Here is a 16,160-nt window from a genome sequence, read left to right on the forward strand (position 1 = left end):
TCAGCATCATTATGCCTTTCCCACCATGTAGGGTCCAGGGTCCCAACAGTATTTGTGCTATAAAGTGAAGCACCAAAGATAATCAATGACCTTTGGGTTCCAGGGCTGCTTGACTGAATCCTCAATTCCTGTCACACAAGAGCTCCCCTCCTGACACCTTTCCTAAGGGAATTAACTCAACAACTACTTCCAGCCTCCGGTACTCCAGATTGCCAAGACTTATTTCCAATCCCCACCACAGATCACCAGAGTAGGAAAGTTACCATGGACAATGCTGACATCTCTTTCCTTATAGAAGTCCCCTATAGTGACGGCAGATCCTTGCTTGGAGGCCACGACACGGACTGTCCTTCTACTGTCCACACAGTCCAGGTAGGGATCCCAGTCCAGGTTCCTCTTGCTCATTGTTTGTAAACCAGAAGTTACCATACCTAATGCTTCTCCCATCCGGTCCTGGCAGTAAGATTTATACCTCCACTGTACCACAGCTGGTTGGGTGGAAGAAGTAGAGAAATGGCAGCGAAGCAGAGCAGGCTGAAACAACATGGCCACCTTCTTCTTCTCAGGCACAGTGACTTGCAGTCCTTCCACTTCAGCTGAAAGACAAAAACATTAGTGTCATATGCCTTGGCACAGCTTCAAGAGGGGATTATGGCACTTTGTCATGTCGTCATTCTCCCCACGTGCACAAAATTGAAATGATCATCAGTTTTGCTAGGGTGCAATACTCCTCAGCATATGTAAGCAAAGGCTGTCAGCTCACTCCCTGAATAAGTAACAGCCACAAGGAAAAGTACTGCACAATAGGACTGAACGCTCAACAAAAGTATCCTTATGCTCTGTAGTGACACCAACATAGTGTTGTGCATACTCACACTTCTATGGCATTTTAATAGGTCGGGAAGAGGTATTTCAGGGATATATTCCACTTCAAGGTCAGCTAAGGGGTCAGGTTCCAAGTTCACACCAATCCTAGTGAAGAATAACTGACCCTCTCCTAATTTCAGTGTCATCACATTTATTCTCTGAAGGTCATGCAGCAAGCAGCACCACCCTCAGTACAGTGGTGCTCAACAATGCTGATAGCTCAGCCAAACTAGAGACACAGGAAAGAGTAGATCCAAATAGCATAGCTTCTGCCACAGTTGGTGTGCGGCACTGAGAGGAACTGATCCATGTGGGAGGCATGGAGAAAAATGGTCCAAGCATCCACATTTTCCACATTCCCATGGAGGAGATAGATCTCAACGCATGCTAATGGAAAAGCTGCATTTTGGAGCTGATTGTATTAGGGCCTGAGAGAAGATACATGGGAAAGAAATACATATGGGATTGCTGCCACATCCTTGTGTAGCTTTAGAAGAAGCCAAGAGATGGTGAGCAATGCCAGCAACGAGCACTTAGAATAGCAAGTTACTCCATCTACCCACAGTGAAATGGCCAAAACCTCCTACGCATGCCCCTCTTTGCTTCCTGGCCTCCTGCACTGCAGGCAGGGATGACTGAGGAAGCAGTTACACAACACTGGAAACATATGCAGCCACCCCTCCAAGCCTGGATGAGCCAAGCAGTGGAGGCACAGAAACAGCCCTGCAGCAAGGGGAGAACTGTGAAGGAACAAGTTTGTACCTACGGGCACTCTCTGTACCTGAGGGACAGCAGGGCCTGATGATGACAGCTCGTGTGGAAAAAGGAAACCAGTTTCAGTATGGTGGCAGATCCCTATGCACAGCAAGGATATACCCTGAGGCACAGAGCACACTGAAGAGAACAAGCCACAAGGAAACATTAAAGGGAAGAAGGATGAAGAGGAAACCTACATTGCATCATGAGGGACTGCTGGACTTAGGTGAGGCTTAGGGAAGAACACACAACTGAGAACATAGCAAGACTTCCTTACGGGAGGAAACAGTAGGAGGGAAGAGCAAATGACAGAAAATAAGAGAATAGAGTAAGGCTAAAGCAGATTTAGGGTAAGTAGATGGCTTATGCAGAACAAGGAAGTTTACATTAATTGGGAAGGGCTGAAGGTGTCTTAGCCTAGGTCAAAATAGTCTCAGAAGGCTGAAGCCAGCTTACAGCAGATTAAAAAGATGCAAAAGGAGAGGAAATGGAATCAACAAAAATATACCATCCACAAAAAACGCTGAAGAGGAAGAGAGCTTGCAAAAGAGTCTGAAATGACAGATGTCCTTAGGATAGGGAAAGAACGACAAAGACGCTAAAGCAGTATAGTTGAAAGCAGAGAGAGAAGTACATCAAAGGAATGACAACAGTAGGCACGAAGGGACAGAGTCCAGTTGGAGACAGTTGCAGACCTGAAAAGCAAAAGCAAGCAAATATCTCGTGATCAGGAGTCATAACCAAAAGAAAGCGAGAAGCTTAAACCAATACCACATATAATTTCAAAACATTATCAACATCCACAGTACAAATCACAACAAAGCCTACAAACAGCAGCTGGGAGATAAAAATCACAATATGGACAGCCCCTAGGGAGAAAGCTTACTTCAGAAAGAAGAGGTAGTCACTGATACTAACAAAGAGTTACTGATGTAGGCAGGATGTGACACTGGGGACTACTAAGTGAAGGTCTGTGGTGCACAGGAGTGCTATGGCATTTGTAAGAACATTGTATTATGCACGTAATGAATGCATGATATTACACATATAGCACTTGTGCCATATTGAAATTGCAGAGGAGATGTCACTAGTTTTGCTAGAAGTGCCTGGACTCAAATCCAAATGCTTAAGCGTGTGCTCTCCAGAGCACCATGTACCACAGTTGAGGTCCCAGCAAGACACTGCCACAGCAGAGGCAGGGAGAAGAGGCCTGAGGTGTAGGCAGAAATAACTCCAGCAGCACCAGCTGGAATGTTTCTGCTGGGCCTCGTTTCCAGGGGCAAGAGGGACAGAAACATGGGGCCATGCAGCACTGGGAGAACGACACCACTTGGTTCTCATGGTGATCCAAGTGGTGATGTGATCTTACTCCTTCCTCTTCAGAGACCCATGCTTCCCAGGCTGCATCTGTATTTAAGAGACACGACACCTTGAAAAAATGAACGGGTACAGGCTAGACATGTATCTGTCGGCTCTGCACTTGACCCCAGGCAGCCTGTGGCCAAAGCCAACACGTGACATGAGGTGACCAAGTGACTCATCATATTACTTCAGCTTCAGGGATAAAGCACTGACACAAGGAATATTTAAATTTTTCCCTTGTAAACGAAGTACACTACTCAGTAAACACAGTGCTTTCAGCTATCCATGTGCTGCAGCAACTCCTTCCCTGTTAATGAGATTAATGAGTTTGGTGAGCCAGGGACTGCTTTAATAAATGATTAGCTGAGCTTTAGCAAATTCTCATCTGACTAACTTTCCCCACCCCATTCCCATGTGAATGTCTATATTGAGAAAAGAAACTTGCAAGCAGCTTTTGGGAAAACACAAGATTTCCTTTTCTATTCAAAAGCATTTGGGAGATGCGCAGTAAGTTATCTGGCATCTTCTGCATCTTATCCCAAGGTCTTTCTTAACTTGTAAAACATTCATTTCGGACCTTTTCCAGAAATAGCACCTGAGAACAACACAGTGCCTCAGACAGAGACCAGACCAGTGGAAACTCTCGATCTATTTGAGTCAAATTGTATATAATTACATAGGGTTGGACTGGGAAATTATACACCTGTTACTTCCTCTGCCAAAAAAAAAAAACCCAACAAAAAGAGCATCTAAATCTATTCACACAATACATCGCTGCTGTAACAACACCCAGCAAAAGGACAGCAGGACCCCAGGCTGCCTGGTGACAAGATGGCAGCTCTGCACCTACCACAGATGTCTGTGCACACACGGTATAGAAGCCTCCTTAGGAATTCCTCAAACTCAAGAAGCAATTGCTGAGCTCAACGATCATAAAGAGACTATCCAAGATGCTAGAAGCCTCAGGACAGAAATCTGGGCTGCTTACATAGCAGAGCACAAAAACAGTCAAAGATATGAATAAGGATGACAAGCTTGGTGACAGCAGATTGCAGTGGCTCTGTCGAGTTTAATATTAGCAGGATTAAAAAGAAATGGAGCTGTGCTCTGCTGTGTTTTGATAAACATGGGCAGAGCAAGATGAGCCATTATTTCAAAATCATTACAGAAACAAAATGCTTACACTTCAGAGAGCCAACCTGTTTACTGTGAATTTCAAAATGTTTGAACTTTCACAAGTGAAATCAAGCTCATGGGAGCCACAGCACCATGTGACTATTTTATTCCTCTTTTTCTTTCTCCCCTAAATCCCCAGAAAAGTTCTGCAAATATTAATCAAGTACACCTTAAAAACACAGATATCCTGACCATCAGAAAGTCAGAATCTATTTGTATCCATATTTTCCTCTGACTGTATCCTCACACTATCCTTAGATTACGTGTGCAGACTACACAGTCAACATTATATACATCAATTACTAACACATTTTACTGCTGATTAAAGAAAACTCCAGGAAGTGATTATAGAGGGGGGTATCCATATGGGCATATTTGAATCTCGTGAGCCTGATCTTCCTAAGCACCTTCCACAAGTCAGAAAAAAAGGAAGGGTAATTGAGAGGTGCAAGCTTTGGTTCTTCCTTTCAGTTGTCCTTCAGACTTAAAAAGACTATACTTCCCCAAGGTGAGATGGTTCCCAGGAAGATTCAGCTTCATTACCCAGCCTTAAGCTAGCCTTTATGAATAGAATACAGCCAATCTGAAGCACTCATCTCTGTAAATAATGACAAAGCCAAATACTGTAGTTCAAGGTAATGTGTCTGCATCCTTCTAGCATATAAGAGTCAACCCCAAGAGAAGGCTGTACACATAATTTGTCAGGTCAGCACCTTATCTGTGTATTAATCACATCTCTTTCTTTGCCGTTATCTGGCCCACATTTGAATCGGCAGCAGGGCTGATGCTGAGAAACTACAGAATGACACCCCACAATCTTAGGCACCTTTACTGATATGAGTACCAGAGGTGCAACCAGGAGAAGGACCTTGGGCCCTAAACCAGGCACCTCATTAAAACTACTCCTAGTTTACAGTTCAGGGCTTTGGCAGAAAAGCGAAGTCCATAGGAAAGAGACACCACTCCTAAGCTAATTTGTATCACTTCCCCACACAAAATACACTACTGGACAAAAGGATACTAGATCCCTTAAGTTGGATATCAAGAAAATTTCTTCTCAGAAGGAGTAGTGAGGCACTGACACAGGCTGCCCAGGGAGACAGAAGAGTCATCATCCCTGGGGGTGCTCAGGAAAAGGATAAACATGGCACTGAGCAATGCGGTTAGTGGGCACAGGATGGCAGTTTGGATTAGACTATCTTAGTGGTCTTCTCTAACCTTTATGATTCTATGATTCTCTTCATCGTTCCTTGACTACTGCACATCAGCTAGAAGTGCTCTCTCCCCCACTGCTGAACACAGACAATGCTTTCAAATGTGGATCCAGGCTAAATCAGAAAGTCTGGATTCTGAGAATCAGAGATGATACGCAGAGATGCAAGCACATGAATGGAGAGCCACTGCGACCAGTAAAACTGTGCTGTACTGACTCCTGTCAACTCAGGCAGGATTACACTGCGCAGTTAACCAGCAAAATTCATGCAATCAACCAGCAAAGCCACTACCATCAGATTGAGTGGTTTATGGGAAATGCATTGCACATCTTGTTCTATCTGCTATCAGACTCATGTTCTTAGCTCCATGGCCACTAATTGCCAACTTCTATAGCCAGCAGGAAACAATGCCTAAATAGGTCAGCTTGCAGCACTTTACACAGTTCCAAAGCAAAACAGCTTTTCCCAGACTGCTTAACCTGGAATGGAGCAAAACAAAAGTCACAGGAAAGCAGAAGCAGCACTCACATCACAGAACCTCAATATGAAAATTCTCCACATGGGATACAGCTCAGGCTCTGCATACTGGCTACAGTAGACTCAGATTTCTTTACTCATTCCCATTCCCTGTGGTGCTGTCAACCCTGATGTCCCGTGCTCCCGACTTCACTGGAGAAGTCCATAGCCCTGAAATACCGAAGACTGCGTGTCACGTGGCAGGGAGGTTGCTCTGTAGGCCAGGGAAGGGTTTGCATAGCATGCTCCAGCCCCTTCTGAACTGTGGCTGGCAAAATAAGAGTGGGAAATACCCTTGTGTTACAGTATAGCATTGCAGTGGCCCTTCTGCACAGAGAAGTAAACAGGTACTGAGCCACTAAGTTACTGGGGAAAAAAATGACTATACAGGAGGGAAGCCCAACCAAACCCACTGCACTTTACACGGGATTTTTTGAGCTTGCAGTAAGAAAATCACAATGTGCAAAAGAAGACAAAAGATGACAAAAGATAAATGCAAGAGCTAAAAACTAACTACAAAGGGCGGACAGAAAAAGAACAGTCGCTGGGGGGGCGGGGGGAAGGAGCTACGAAAGCCGATTGGGAATTTCTCAGCCCATCTCGACGGGGGGAGGAGAGTGATGGGGTGAGACCTCCCTCTCCCTCACTCCCTTTTGTCTCCCCGTCCCGCTCTCCCAGCCTCAAGCTCCCACCCCCACTCCTCTATGTCGGAGCACAGCTACTTCCAGCGAGGTGCAGACTCTCAACTCGAGCCAGACCTCTCATTCCTTTGCACAGCCATCCGTCAATCCTGAATCCGTGTTTGCCAGCCTCTCTCCCTTGCCTGTGCACGCATACACACATAGCCCTTTGCTTATTTGCTTGCTCTTGGCTGAGCAAAGCACGGTGCCTGCTCCAACCCTGTGCAGTAACCTGTTGCCTGCCTGGCGGACCGGGGAGCCCGGGAGCCCTCCTGCTCCGTACAGACCCGGCGGGCTCCGAGCAGAGGCTGCCTTCAATGGCGGGGAAAGGTGTCAGCAGGCTGATGGAGAGGTCCTGATCTAGCCAGACGTTTGCAGATAACGAAGCTCTTTAAGGAGAGGGAGGAACGTGAAGTCACGTCTTGTGTGCCCCTGGATGCTGTTTATCAGTAGCTACGGCGAGCACTGAAGAGCTCGACTGGGGGACACTCGGAAGTGGCCATGTGGAGGGGAGGGAAGCAGAAGGGGGGGGCGACGGGCCGGGAGCTGCGAGGCCCCAGCTGAGGCCGCGGAGAGCTGGGAGGGAGCAGCAGGCAGGCAGGGGATGACTCAGAGCCAGAGAGCAAGGGAAGAGGTGGGTGGGCGGTGGGAGAGAGGTGTTATGACTAAAAGCCGAATTTACCGCCTGCGAATCCTAAATCTGAAGAGGAAGAGCCCGAGGTCTTTTCTGTGGGATACACAGCGGCGGTGTGAAATACCGGTGTGAAATCGGGAGCGCTCTCGCTCCTTCGCCTCCCCAGCAGCCAGCCTGCCGCAGCCTCCTGTGCCCGGCTCGGAGCGGGCAGAGCGCTGCCCTCCGCCCTCTCCTCTCTGTCCTCCCCGACCCTTCGCAGCCCCTTCCCGGCCCTTTTCCAACGCCGGAGCCCCTCTGCTCCCCCGCGCCCGTCGCCCTGGGTCCGGGGCAGGGGCACGGGGTCCCGTCCGGCGCTCGGAGGCCAGGGCACAGTCGCGCTGGAGGCGGAGGGCAGGGCTCTCGTCCCGCACCCCGCCGGGCCGAGGAGAAGTTCATCCAATTATTCCCGGCCGCCGTCCCCACCGCTCGCAGCCAAGGACACTGCGGCCCCCCCGGGCTCCCGCCGCCGCCGCCGCCGCCGCGCTCCTCTCTCTCCCCGCGGCGGCAGCCGACCCTCGCACCCCGAGCCGGCCCCGCGCCCTCCCGGCCAAGTCTCCGCAAACTGCCCCGCGGGACGGCCCCCGGGCCCCTCCGCGCTCGGCCGCGCGGCGCCGCTCTCACCTGCGAGCCACAGCAGCACGACGCAGCCCAGGAGGCGCCCACCCATCTTCCCGCTGGCCGGGCCGGGCGAGCATGCCGCGGGGCGGCGGGAGAGACCCGGGACTATCCCGGGCAGCCCGGAGCCAGCGGCGAGGCCGCGTCGCGTGGCCGCGCTCGGCTCCGCTCCGCTCCGCTCCGCTCCTCCCCCGCCGCGGGCTGCCGGCTGGGGGCCGCCTCGCGGGGCCGGACCGGGCGGGGACAGCGCGGGCGGGGGGCGCGGATCCGCGGGGCTGGGGCCGAGGGAAGCGGCGGTCGGTTGCAAGGAGCTCCCTGCAGCGCTGCTCCTCAACTCCCCGCGCCCGCGGCTTCGCTGCTAAAAATGTCCGCTCCCATCATCCGTGGCCCCGAATTAACCGCGCGTACCTCGGGAAACGAGAACAGACGGTTGCAGCGCCGCGTTTCCCTGGGGCTTCCACTTGTCACCGTAACCAATCGCTGCGATTTTAGATCAAGAGAGGAGATCCAACTTTACGCGAGGAGGAGGTGTTCTGGCTGTTAGAGACCGACATCTGAGCCGTGGGGCGCTGGGTGTTGGTGCCAACACGATGTTGGACGGGGCTGGAAGTTTTCAGGGGGGAGCTGCCAAGTGGAAGTTGCTTGATGTCGACTGTCTGAACGGTGGATGTTGCTGTGCCATGGAACAGCCCTGACCAACACGGGCCCAGATGCGTACACTCTGTACTTCTTTCAGGGGCTCAGCTTGCATTTGGAAGCAGAGTTTGGATTCTGTGGATGTCGAAGATCCACGTGGGAGCAGGGAGCAGCCTTCAGCCTCCACTCCTCCGGAATGTACCAAAGAACACAATCGGTGCTGATTTTCCAGCGCTGTGTTGGGCCCAGAGGGGTTGGTGCTGGGTGTGCCCTCCACTAAGGGCAGGGTGCAAGTGGTGCCCACAGTACGACCCTAAGATATACTTCCAGCAGGTGTTTACCAGTTGCATACCTTTCAGATTCTGCAGGCAAAACACACTTTTTTCAAAAACAGCAAATAGAAATAGATCCCTGATTTCCAAGTGAAGAAGCAAAACGACACATTTGCTATGATAAAAGCCATGCTGAAACATTTGGGTTGTTTTTCTGAATAGTTGTAGTCCTTCTGTTGATGTAGTTGAATTGGAATGGGGCGAGGAGATGATCCCCAGGCACAGCCTGTTTTTAAGTGCTTTATTCCCAGCAACTCAATGTTATTTAAAGATACTTTCCACGTAGTTTGTTTTTATTCAGTGTTGCTTATAATGAAATACACACCCATGCCCAAATAGTGTTCCAATCTGTTGGGGGTCAGAAGGTCCCTCTGACCTGATACATCATAGAATCCAAAACATCACAGAATGGTTTGGGTTGGAAGAGACCTCAAAACCCAACCTATCCCTAATCCCCTGGGCTGCCACCCACCAGAGCAGGCTGCCCAGGGACCCTTCCAACCTGGCCTCAAACGCCTCCCAGTACGAGTTTAATTGCTTTGCAGTGTTAGCTAAAGGCCACGATGAAGAACTGAGACTCTTCCATGCTAAATAAGGCACATAGGCCCAGTGCTCGGGACTGCTCTCCTTCAGCCTACAGGGACCAGACACCCGATGGCCTTCCTGCATACTTGCAGGTGAAAGGCAAAGTAGGAACTCTTCTTAGGGCCACAACTTCAGACTCAGGAAATACACAGAATCAAGAAGACTCACATGGATACCATGATGACTCAGATAATCTGAGGGTCCATCTCATCAGGATTAAATGCATTTGCCATGTAATTCATGAAAGTTTGTATGGGCTCCTTAAAAGTGAACATGAAGCTAGCATTTCACTTCCTCCCTCCCTCAAGCATTTTTCCTAATAACCCTCAATGTTTCAAGTTGCCTTTTTATGACTTAATTGGGCAGGAGGCCGATCCAGTTTCCTGAGACAATGTTGATCTGGAATTATCTCATACGTTTAAAGCTGGGAGTAGCACAATCTCTCATGTGTCACTATTGTTAGGACTCCAGCTTTTCCAAATAAATTTGGCATATACAACAGCTTAGCTACACTTTTGACTCACAACAAAGGAAGGAAAGATTTTCAATACATGGAAGCACCATTGTTTTGCATGTAACGTCGGTTTTATAGCTGTTTTGAAATGTTCATATACTAAAACATGGTGTACGGTTCTTTTTAATGTAACGTGAGCTGTCATTTGTATATACACACGTACGATGGATGCCTGAGTCTTGAACAGATGTTCCGGATCTCCGTAAACCCTTGATCTAAAAATGACAACATCTGAACTGGCAGATAATGTAGGGATGTTGCCCTTCATTTTAGCCTGTTCTTGGAGACAGAAAGTTGCACAGTTTAGCCTCATTTCACCTTCAGACAGCAGGTGAATTCCTAAGGAATTAGCCAGATCGCTTCAACCCACTGCAGGGATTACCTGTGCTCTGAAGAAAAAGCATATCTTAGGCTTCAATCTTCACCCCCCTCCAGCCTTGATAATGGATGACCAACTTCCCCATTCCTGTCCTGAAAAATGTAGCCTGAGAGTGACCACTCTACAACACCGATAGGAAGGATGCCTCGACACTACTTGCAGCAGTTCCGCAAACAATGGTATCGTGAAAACATAGCTGAACAATACAGAAACAAATTCTCTTCTTGTTACTCATGCTGCTGTTAACCATAGCTCTTCTGTCCCCTGGCCAACTACTTAATTCCCCTTCCTCCTTTGATCTTCCAGTACCAGTCTTTAGGGTCGTTTCCTCTGTTGATAAGCAGTCAGCTTTTTAATGTTTCCAGCATCTGGAATGACACATGCCAGCACTTTGCTCAGAATGATCCATCCCAGCAACATACCGGAAAACCTGACATGTTGCATGAGAGCGCTTTTCTTCGTGCACGTCCATTCAGTCCCCTGGATTTCTATGGTAGGAATTTCCATAGAAACAGTGATTTCGACAGCTTTCTGGGATGTTGTACTAGATTCAGCCATTAGGCACTGTTCACTTGATTTAGTACTGAGACCAGCACACTGCAGAAGCTATTACATGATACATCATCAAATCAGAGCATTTACCGAGTTTTTTCAGAATAGTTACTAATTAAAACTTCTCCTCAATTTCTTCGTTTCTCCAGAGTCTCGTGTTAAGTGCTGATAGCTTCACAGCAAGACATCACTGAAATACACGCACTCTCTCTGTACATTTTGGTTTTCAGTTTCTCAACTGCCTGGATACATACAGTTGCACAATAATACGGAACTTTAACTTCCCATTAACATCAGAAGTGGGTGAAATATAAACTGCTTTCCTTCTTAGCCATGCCATTTGTACCAACTAACATTCAAAATATTTAATGGGGAAGCTTTATTTTCTCATTCTAATGAGCCTTGATTTCTATAATATAAATTCAGCACTATAAAAAAGAAAACAAACCTCTTTCAGTAATTTTCACTCCATATAAGTTTATATATTATAAGTTTATATATAATATAAGCTGCTCCCAATTCTTTCTTAGACATGGTGTACCTCTGCTGCACTTTGAAAGGGAACCTGAAATTTTCACATAAGAAAAACAATAAGTGTAAATGAGCTGTAATGTTTTGTGAGGTTAGTATGCAGGTACATACTCCCAGCTCGTAATCTTTTGCATGTCACTAAACTCAAAAATACACAGAATAGGAATAAGACACACTCTTATTGCATAGCTACAGAGAGAGCCAAGAAGATAACAAATTGTTAAACTGTCTGTGATTGTTGGCCATAGATAAACTGTGACAACACAAATGCCTTCATAGAATCATAGAATCATAGAATCCTAGGGGTTGGAAGGGACCTCAAGAGATCAAGTCCAACCCCCCTGCCAAAGCAGGTTCTCTACACCAGGTCGAAGCTGGAATTCACAAAATGGACTTCTGTGACTGTTTAATCCAACTTTCTTAATAAAATAGGCCAGATCACTTTGTGATCACTACATCCTGTTTGAACTACAGCGTATCTGTTAGAAAAAGAACTACAAACTACTTTTGGTTCTGAGGGACTTCATCCTGTCCCTAATTTTGTCTAACTTCAGCTTCTAAGAGTGCCATTCCAAATGGAAGGCTCTTCTTAAAGGATTTCTGATAAAGGCAATGACTGTGATCAAAGCGCCATTTAACGCTCTCTCTGAAAGTTCAACAGATTTGGTATTTTTCTATACTCTGAAGCTAATGCCAGAGCTGGAGAGAGCACCCCAGGCACAGCTGCTGAAAGTAAGAAAGCAGAAATACTATGTCATCATCACCACTGCCTGATATTTCTTTGTTTATCCTTCCAGTGATTGCACTGTTAGTCCTTTTAACATGGCATCACATGGAGACACCCAGTTTGATGGATGGACATTTTGCTCTGTTTTAACTTATTTACTGGGGACCAGATTGTCTCTAGATCATTCTTTTTCCTTGATTTAGTGTTACATGGTCGAGTTAGGTGCCTCAAATGTGTCTGAATGCATTACATTTAGTAACCACACTTAATATCTCTTTGATGCAATTAGAAACAAATGTGACAAAAAATATTTTCTTCAAATCCATTTGATTGACATTAATTACATTAGTTTTTTTCCATTCATTATTGAAGCAACTCCTGTGTCAGTGATTCTCTTCTTTTGCCTGGGATCCCTGTCAGTCTGACAGGTCTGTAATCACCCATGTCACTCTATGTAAGGCCAAATCCAAAAGAAGGCTTTGGAAAATTTTTAGTACCTAACTGTAGAACTATAGTTATAAAACCCCTCATTCAACAGGAACCGGAGACCAAAAGTACACATGTAATTTAAAAGTCAGTGCAGTTAGATTTCTGCTTCTCTATATGCTCAGACTGTCCTGAGCATGAAGGTGTAAAAAAGCACCAGAGGTAAGGCTCACATACATGTGGGTTGTCCCAGTCAGGTCCCTGCTAACCACCTGAAAGCTTAGCTGTGGTCTTATCAGATATAAAGGATTTGTCTAGGATACTGGAACAAGTTGTTGATTTCACTGGAGGCATGACATTCAAGATATGTGCAATATATGGCATGGAAGGGTTGCAGCTGCAGCCCTCATGGACAGCTGGTTGACAGTTAAGGGTTGAGTGCTTCTGGGACAACCTGGTCAGAGGGGATACAGCAGATTACTGGCAAGTCCCATGCATCCCATAGTCATATGACCTGATGCCAGGCAATTCCCAGCTCAAATGCTAATATTTCTGGAGAGCGGACAGAAGCATAGCAGCATCCACTTGAGCCCCCTCAGAAACAGGGAAAAAAGATGCCAGTATCACCACAAAGCCTGATCTAGGACATTCACTCTGATCCCTGCAAAGACAGGCAGGGCCTGTTTGTAAAAAGGCCTCCTGACTGTGAGATGTTCAAAGTTACATCCCCAGTCACACAGCTGAGATGAATGGCTTCTTTTGCAGTTGAGACAGTATTCAGAAAGAAACTCAAGATTCATTAGGTCAGGAGTGAGACCAAGAGAAAGCTTCTATAGCTTACTGTAAGCCATTGTCTGGGGAAGGGGAAGCTTGCAGTTTATTATTATGATTCCTGAAATGCACAAGCATTACATATGAAACAATAACAATTATTGGGCTAGAAAACCAAAGTCACCTTTCTCTATCACTCACCACGAAGAAGAACATAAATCTAAAATCTCTGTAACCAGGTTGAGGAAGACAAACTGCAAAATTATGTGGTAAAAGTTCACCTGCACACCCACAGGGCAGTTGCAGATAGATAATGTCATGGGCATAGCCAAATAATACCCTACCCAGACTGCTCCCTGGCCCGTCACAAAAGCCATCAGCTCACTGAAGTCCCCCTGCACAAGTCCAGCAGAGCACAGGGACACAACAGCAGGTGGAAACACAGATTAAAAAAAAAGGGAAGGGACTACTTGTCTGAACCCGAGCAGATCCAGTCCCAGGGTTCAGGCATGAAATCTATCAAGTCCACACCACATCAACTTTTGGACTGAGAGAGGCTGCATACTAGGAATAAGCAGAAAAAGAGCGTTTCAGAATTGAACAGGACTTGCTGTGGGGTGCTTAGGGGAAGAATCAAAGGAGAGAAAGTGAAGTAGCTAGGTGATTTGGGAAGGAACAAGTGTGGGAAAACAGGAATAAGGAGGTGATGTGCCCCGGGAGCCAGGTGGTGGAGGTAAGACCCCAGGAGAAGCATGCTACTGGATCTTGTCTGATTCCCCTATTATAAACACCAAACATTTCACTTTAGAGGAACGTGCTCAAGACCCAGTGTAGTGGATCACTGGGCAACATTAAATGGAATTGCTGCCATGTTGTTTTAGAATAACTTTGTTCATCCTTCTGATAAACTGCTGTAAGAGGTTTCTTGGAAAGAAGGTCATTGCCACAAATCCTGAATGAATGAAGCAGCATTAGTGGCAACAAAGTTCCTGACAGTTTTTCAGTGTACACTGACCATATTTTGTGACATGCAATTTTTTGAGACATGTAATACATACATGGATGGGAAAGCACAGGTCTCCAGTTCTGGAGCTGGATTTCCAAGCCAGAGATCTAATAGTCAGGTGTTGGTATATTGAGTAATTTCACTGAATTAAGTAGTTAGTGAAAAAGTAACGTATAAACATTGGCACAACGCTTGCTTCTATCCCCTGGAACGGCCCCAATGCTGCAAAAATTATTTACAAATCAGCATAAATGCTTTAAAGGCCTCTTCTGCCAGCTAAGTTAAACAGCAGGCAACTGCATACTTAAAACATGAGTTTCTAGTTCAATCACAGGGAGATTTTCCCAGGGCCAGGGCTAGGAACACTGATGACACTGTGCTCCAAAGATGATCTCTGCCCTCTTTTTTTTCTCTTCCTTAACCTTATGTAGGAAAAACCTTTCCCTCCTTGTTGCTTATTCATTTTATTTTTCAACCACACATGTGGCCCTAGGAGTGCTATTACTGCAACCTTGTCCTTTTCAGAGTTGATGCACACATTATCTGAATTTTTTAAAAGGATGGACTGTTAAAGGGTGGGTCACAAAGCTGCACGAGAGAAAAGCACACTGTGAAAGAAACGAAAGCAAATGTGCACAGGTTCACTTCTAGCAACACTCACACAGTAATACAAAAGAAATATTCACCTTTGGGGCTAAAAAGCTAGATTCTGCAAAAGTTTGTATTTAAAAGATGAGTTATTTCTTGCAGTCTCACTTGAGACATTTAGTATTAATATATCAGGAACTAGTCTGAGGTATAAATGATTTTGCACAAGAGTGATAGTGACTTTAAAAAGTTATTCTCGTTAAATTCACATCAAGATTTTATATGTTTTTAGTAATGTCATTGGCTCTTCCCATAAATTTAAGAGCAAACCCATTCAGTGGTTCACAAACAGCATAACATAAACTGTTTAATTGGATTTGAACAAGATATAAGAGCCTCCAGAAGACTGAACTGCATCCGCTTTTTTTAACCGTCAGAGAAACCAGCCACCAGTGAGATGCAAAAGCAATCTGATCTGACCTTATCTGCCAGCAGTTCCGGCAGTGACAAACGCAATTAGCTAAGTTAAAGATTTAAGCCTAGACAGCAGTTACCTCCTTTCAAGCTAAACAGACTCAGTTACCTAGACAGAAGATAAAGAAAGAAGCTACACTGAGGGGAAAAGGCAAAGTTGTCCTTTGGAAACACATGGAAGTCTTTAGAAGTATTTTTGATCCTTGTGTCTAGGTTTACAGTAAATTCACTCCGTGGTAGAAGATTGGAAGGAATCTTCCAAGCCAGAGCTACATTTTTATTGAGATTTCTGGGACACCTTCAGTTAAGTTGGCTGCATGAGAAGCAGTGAGCTGGCTCTTGTTCTGCTACACCACGCAGGCTATGCAGGAACTGCAACCACATCCTGAAGATGATTCCCCATCAAGGTGGTCCCCATAGGTAAAGGGAACAGCAAGCAATGTGGCAGACATCACACACCTAGGAGAAGAAAAATCTGGCTAGAACTTAATCAGATCTTATGCTGACACTGCCATTTCAGTTACCCTGCTTCAGATCAAACTTACAGTCTTCCATTGCAGGCAATCATATTTCACAATCCCTTCTGGTAACAGATTAAAATTTTCTTCTACAGTTAATTGTGGTTGTTGCTCTGTTAATTTCCTTTTAGTTTTTAATTTATTCTGGCCAGTGACAAGTACTTTGAGAGAGATCAATAGAAGGCTTAAGGGAGGAAGCAACTCATGCTGCTCACCATGATGATATACATCTGATTGTTTCCAGCTTTTATCTTATTTGAAC

At 46.1% G+C, this 16,160-nt stretch overlaps 1 protein-coding gene across 6 annotated transcripts in view; it reads right to left on the reverse strand.

Annotated features, from left to right (window-relative positions):
• Window positions 1-9,633, reverse strand: part of ILDR2 (immunoglobulin like domain containing receptor 2) — a 34,893-nt gene extending 25,260 nt beyond the window's left edge. Inside the window, exons 1-2 of one of the 6 annotated variants that reach the window (XM_065741910.1) lie at window positions 9,581-9,633; window positions 264-596 (exon numbers count right to left, since the gene is read on the reverse strand). In XM_065741910.1, coding sequence (XP_065597982.1) covers window positions 264-596; window positions 9,581-9,623 — 376 coding nt within the window. In that variant the 5' untranslated portion in view covers window positions 9,624-9,633. Of the gene's footprint in view, window positions 1-263; window positions 597-6,613; window positions 7,034-7,865; window positions 8,023-8,267; window positions 8,406-9,580 lie in introns of those variants that run through there. The other 5 variants (XM_065741911.1, XM_065741909.1, XM_065741906.1 and 2 more) reach the window with 5 other exon arrangements.
• Window positions 9,634-16,160: the final 6,527 nt, after the last annotated feature.

The sequence above is a fragment of the Cyrtonyx montezumae genome, unplaced genomic scaffold (assembly GCF_038088225.1).
Source record: "Cyrtonyx montezumae isolate F1298 unplaced genomic scaffold, pur_monq_1.0 scaffold_3, whole genome shotgun sequence".
Taxonomy (NCBI): domain Eukaryota; kingdom Metazoa; phylum Chordata; class Aves; order Galliformes; family Odontophoridae; genus Cyrtonyx; species Cyrtonyx montezumae.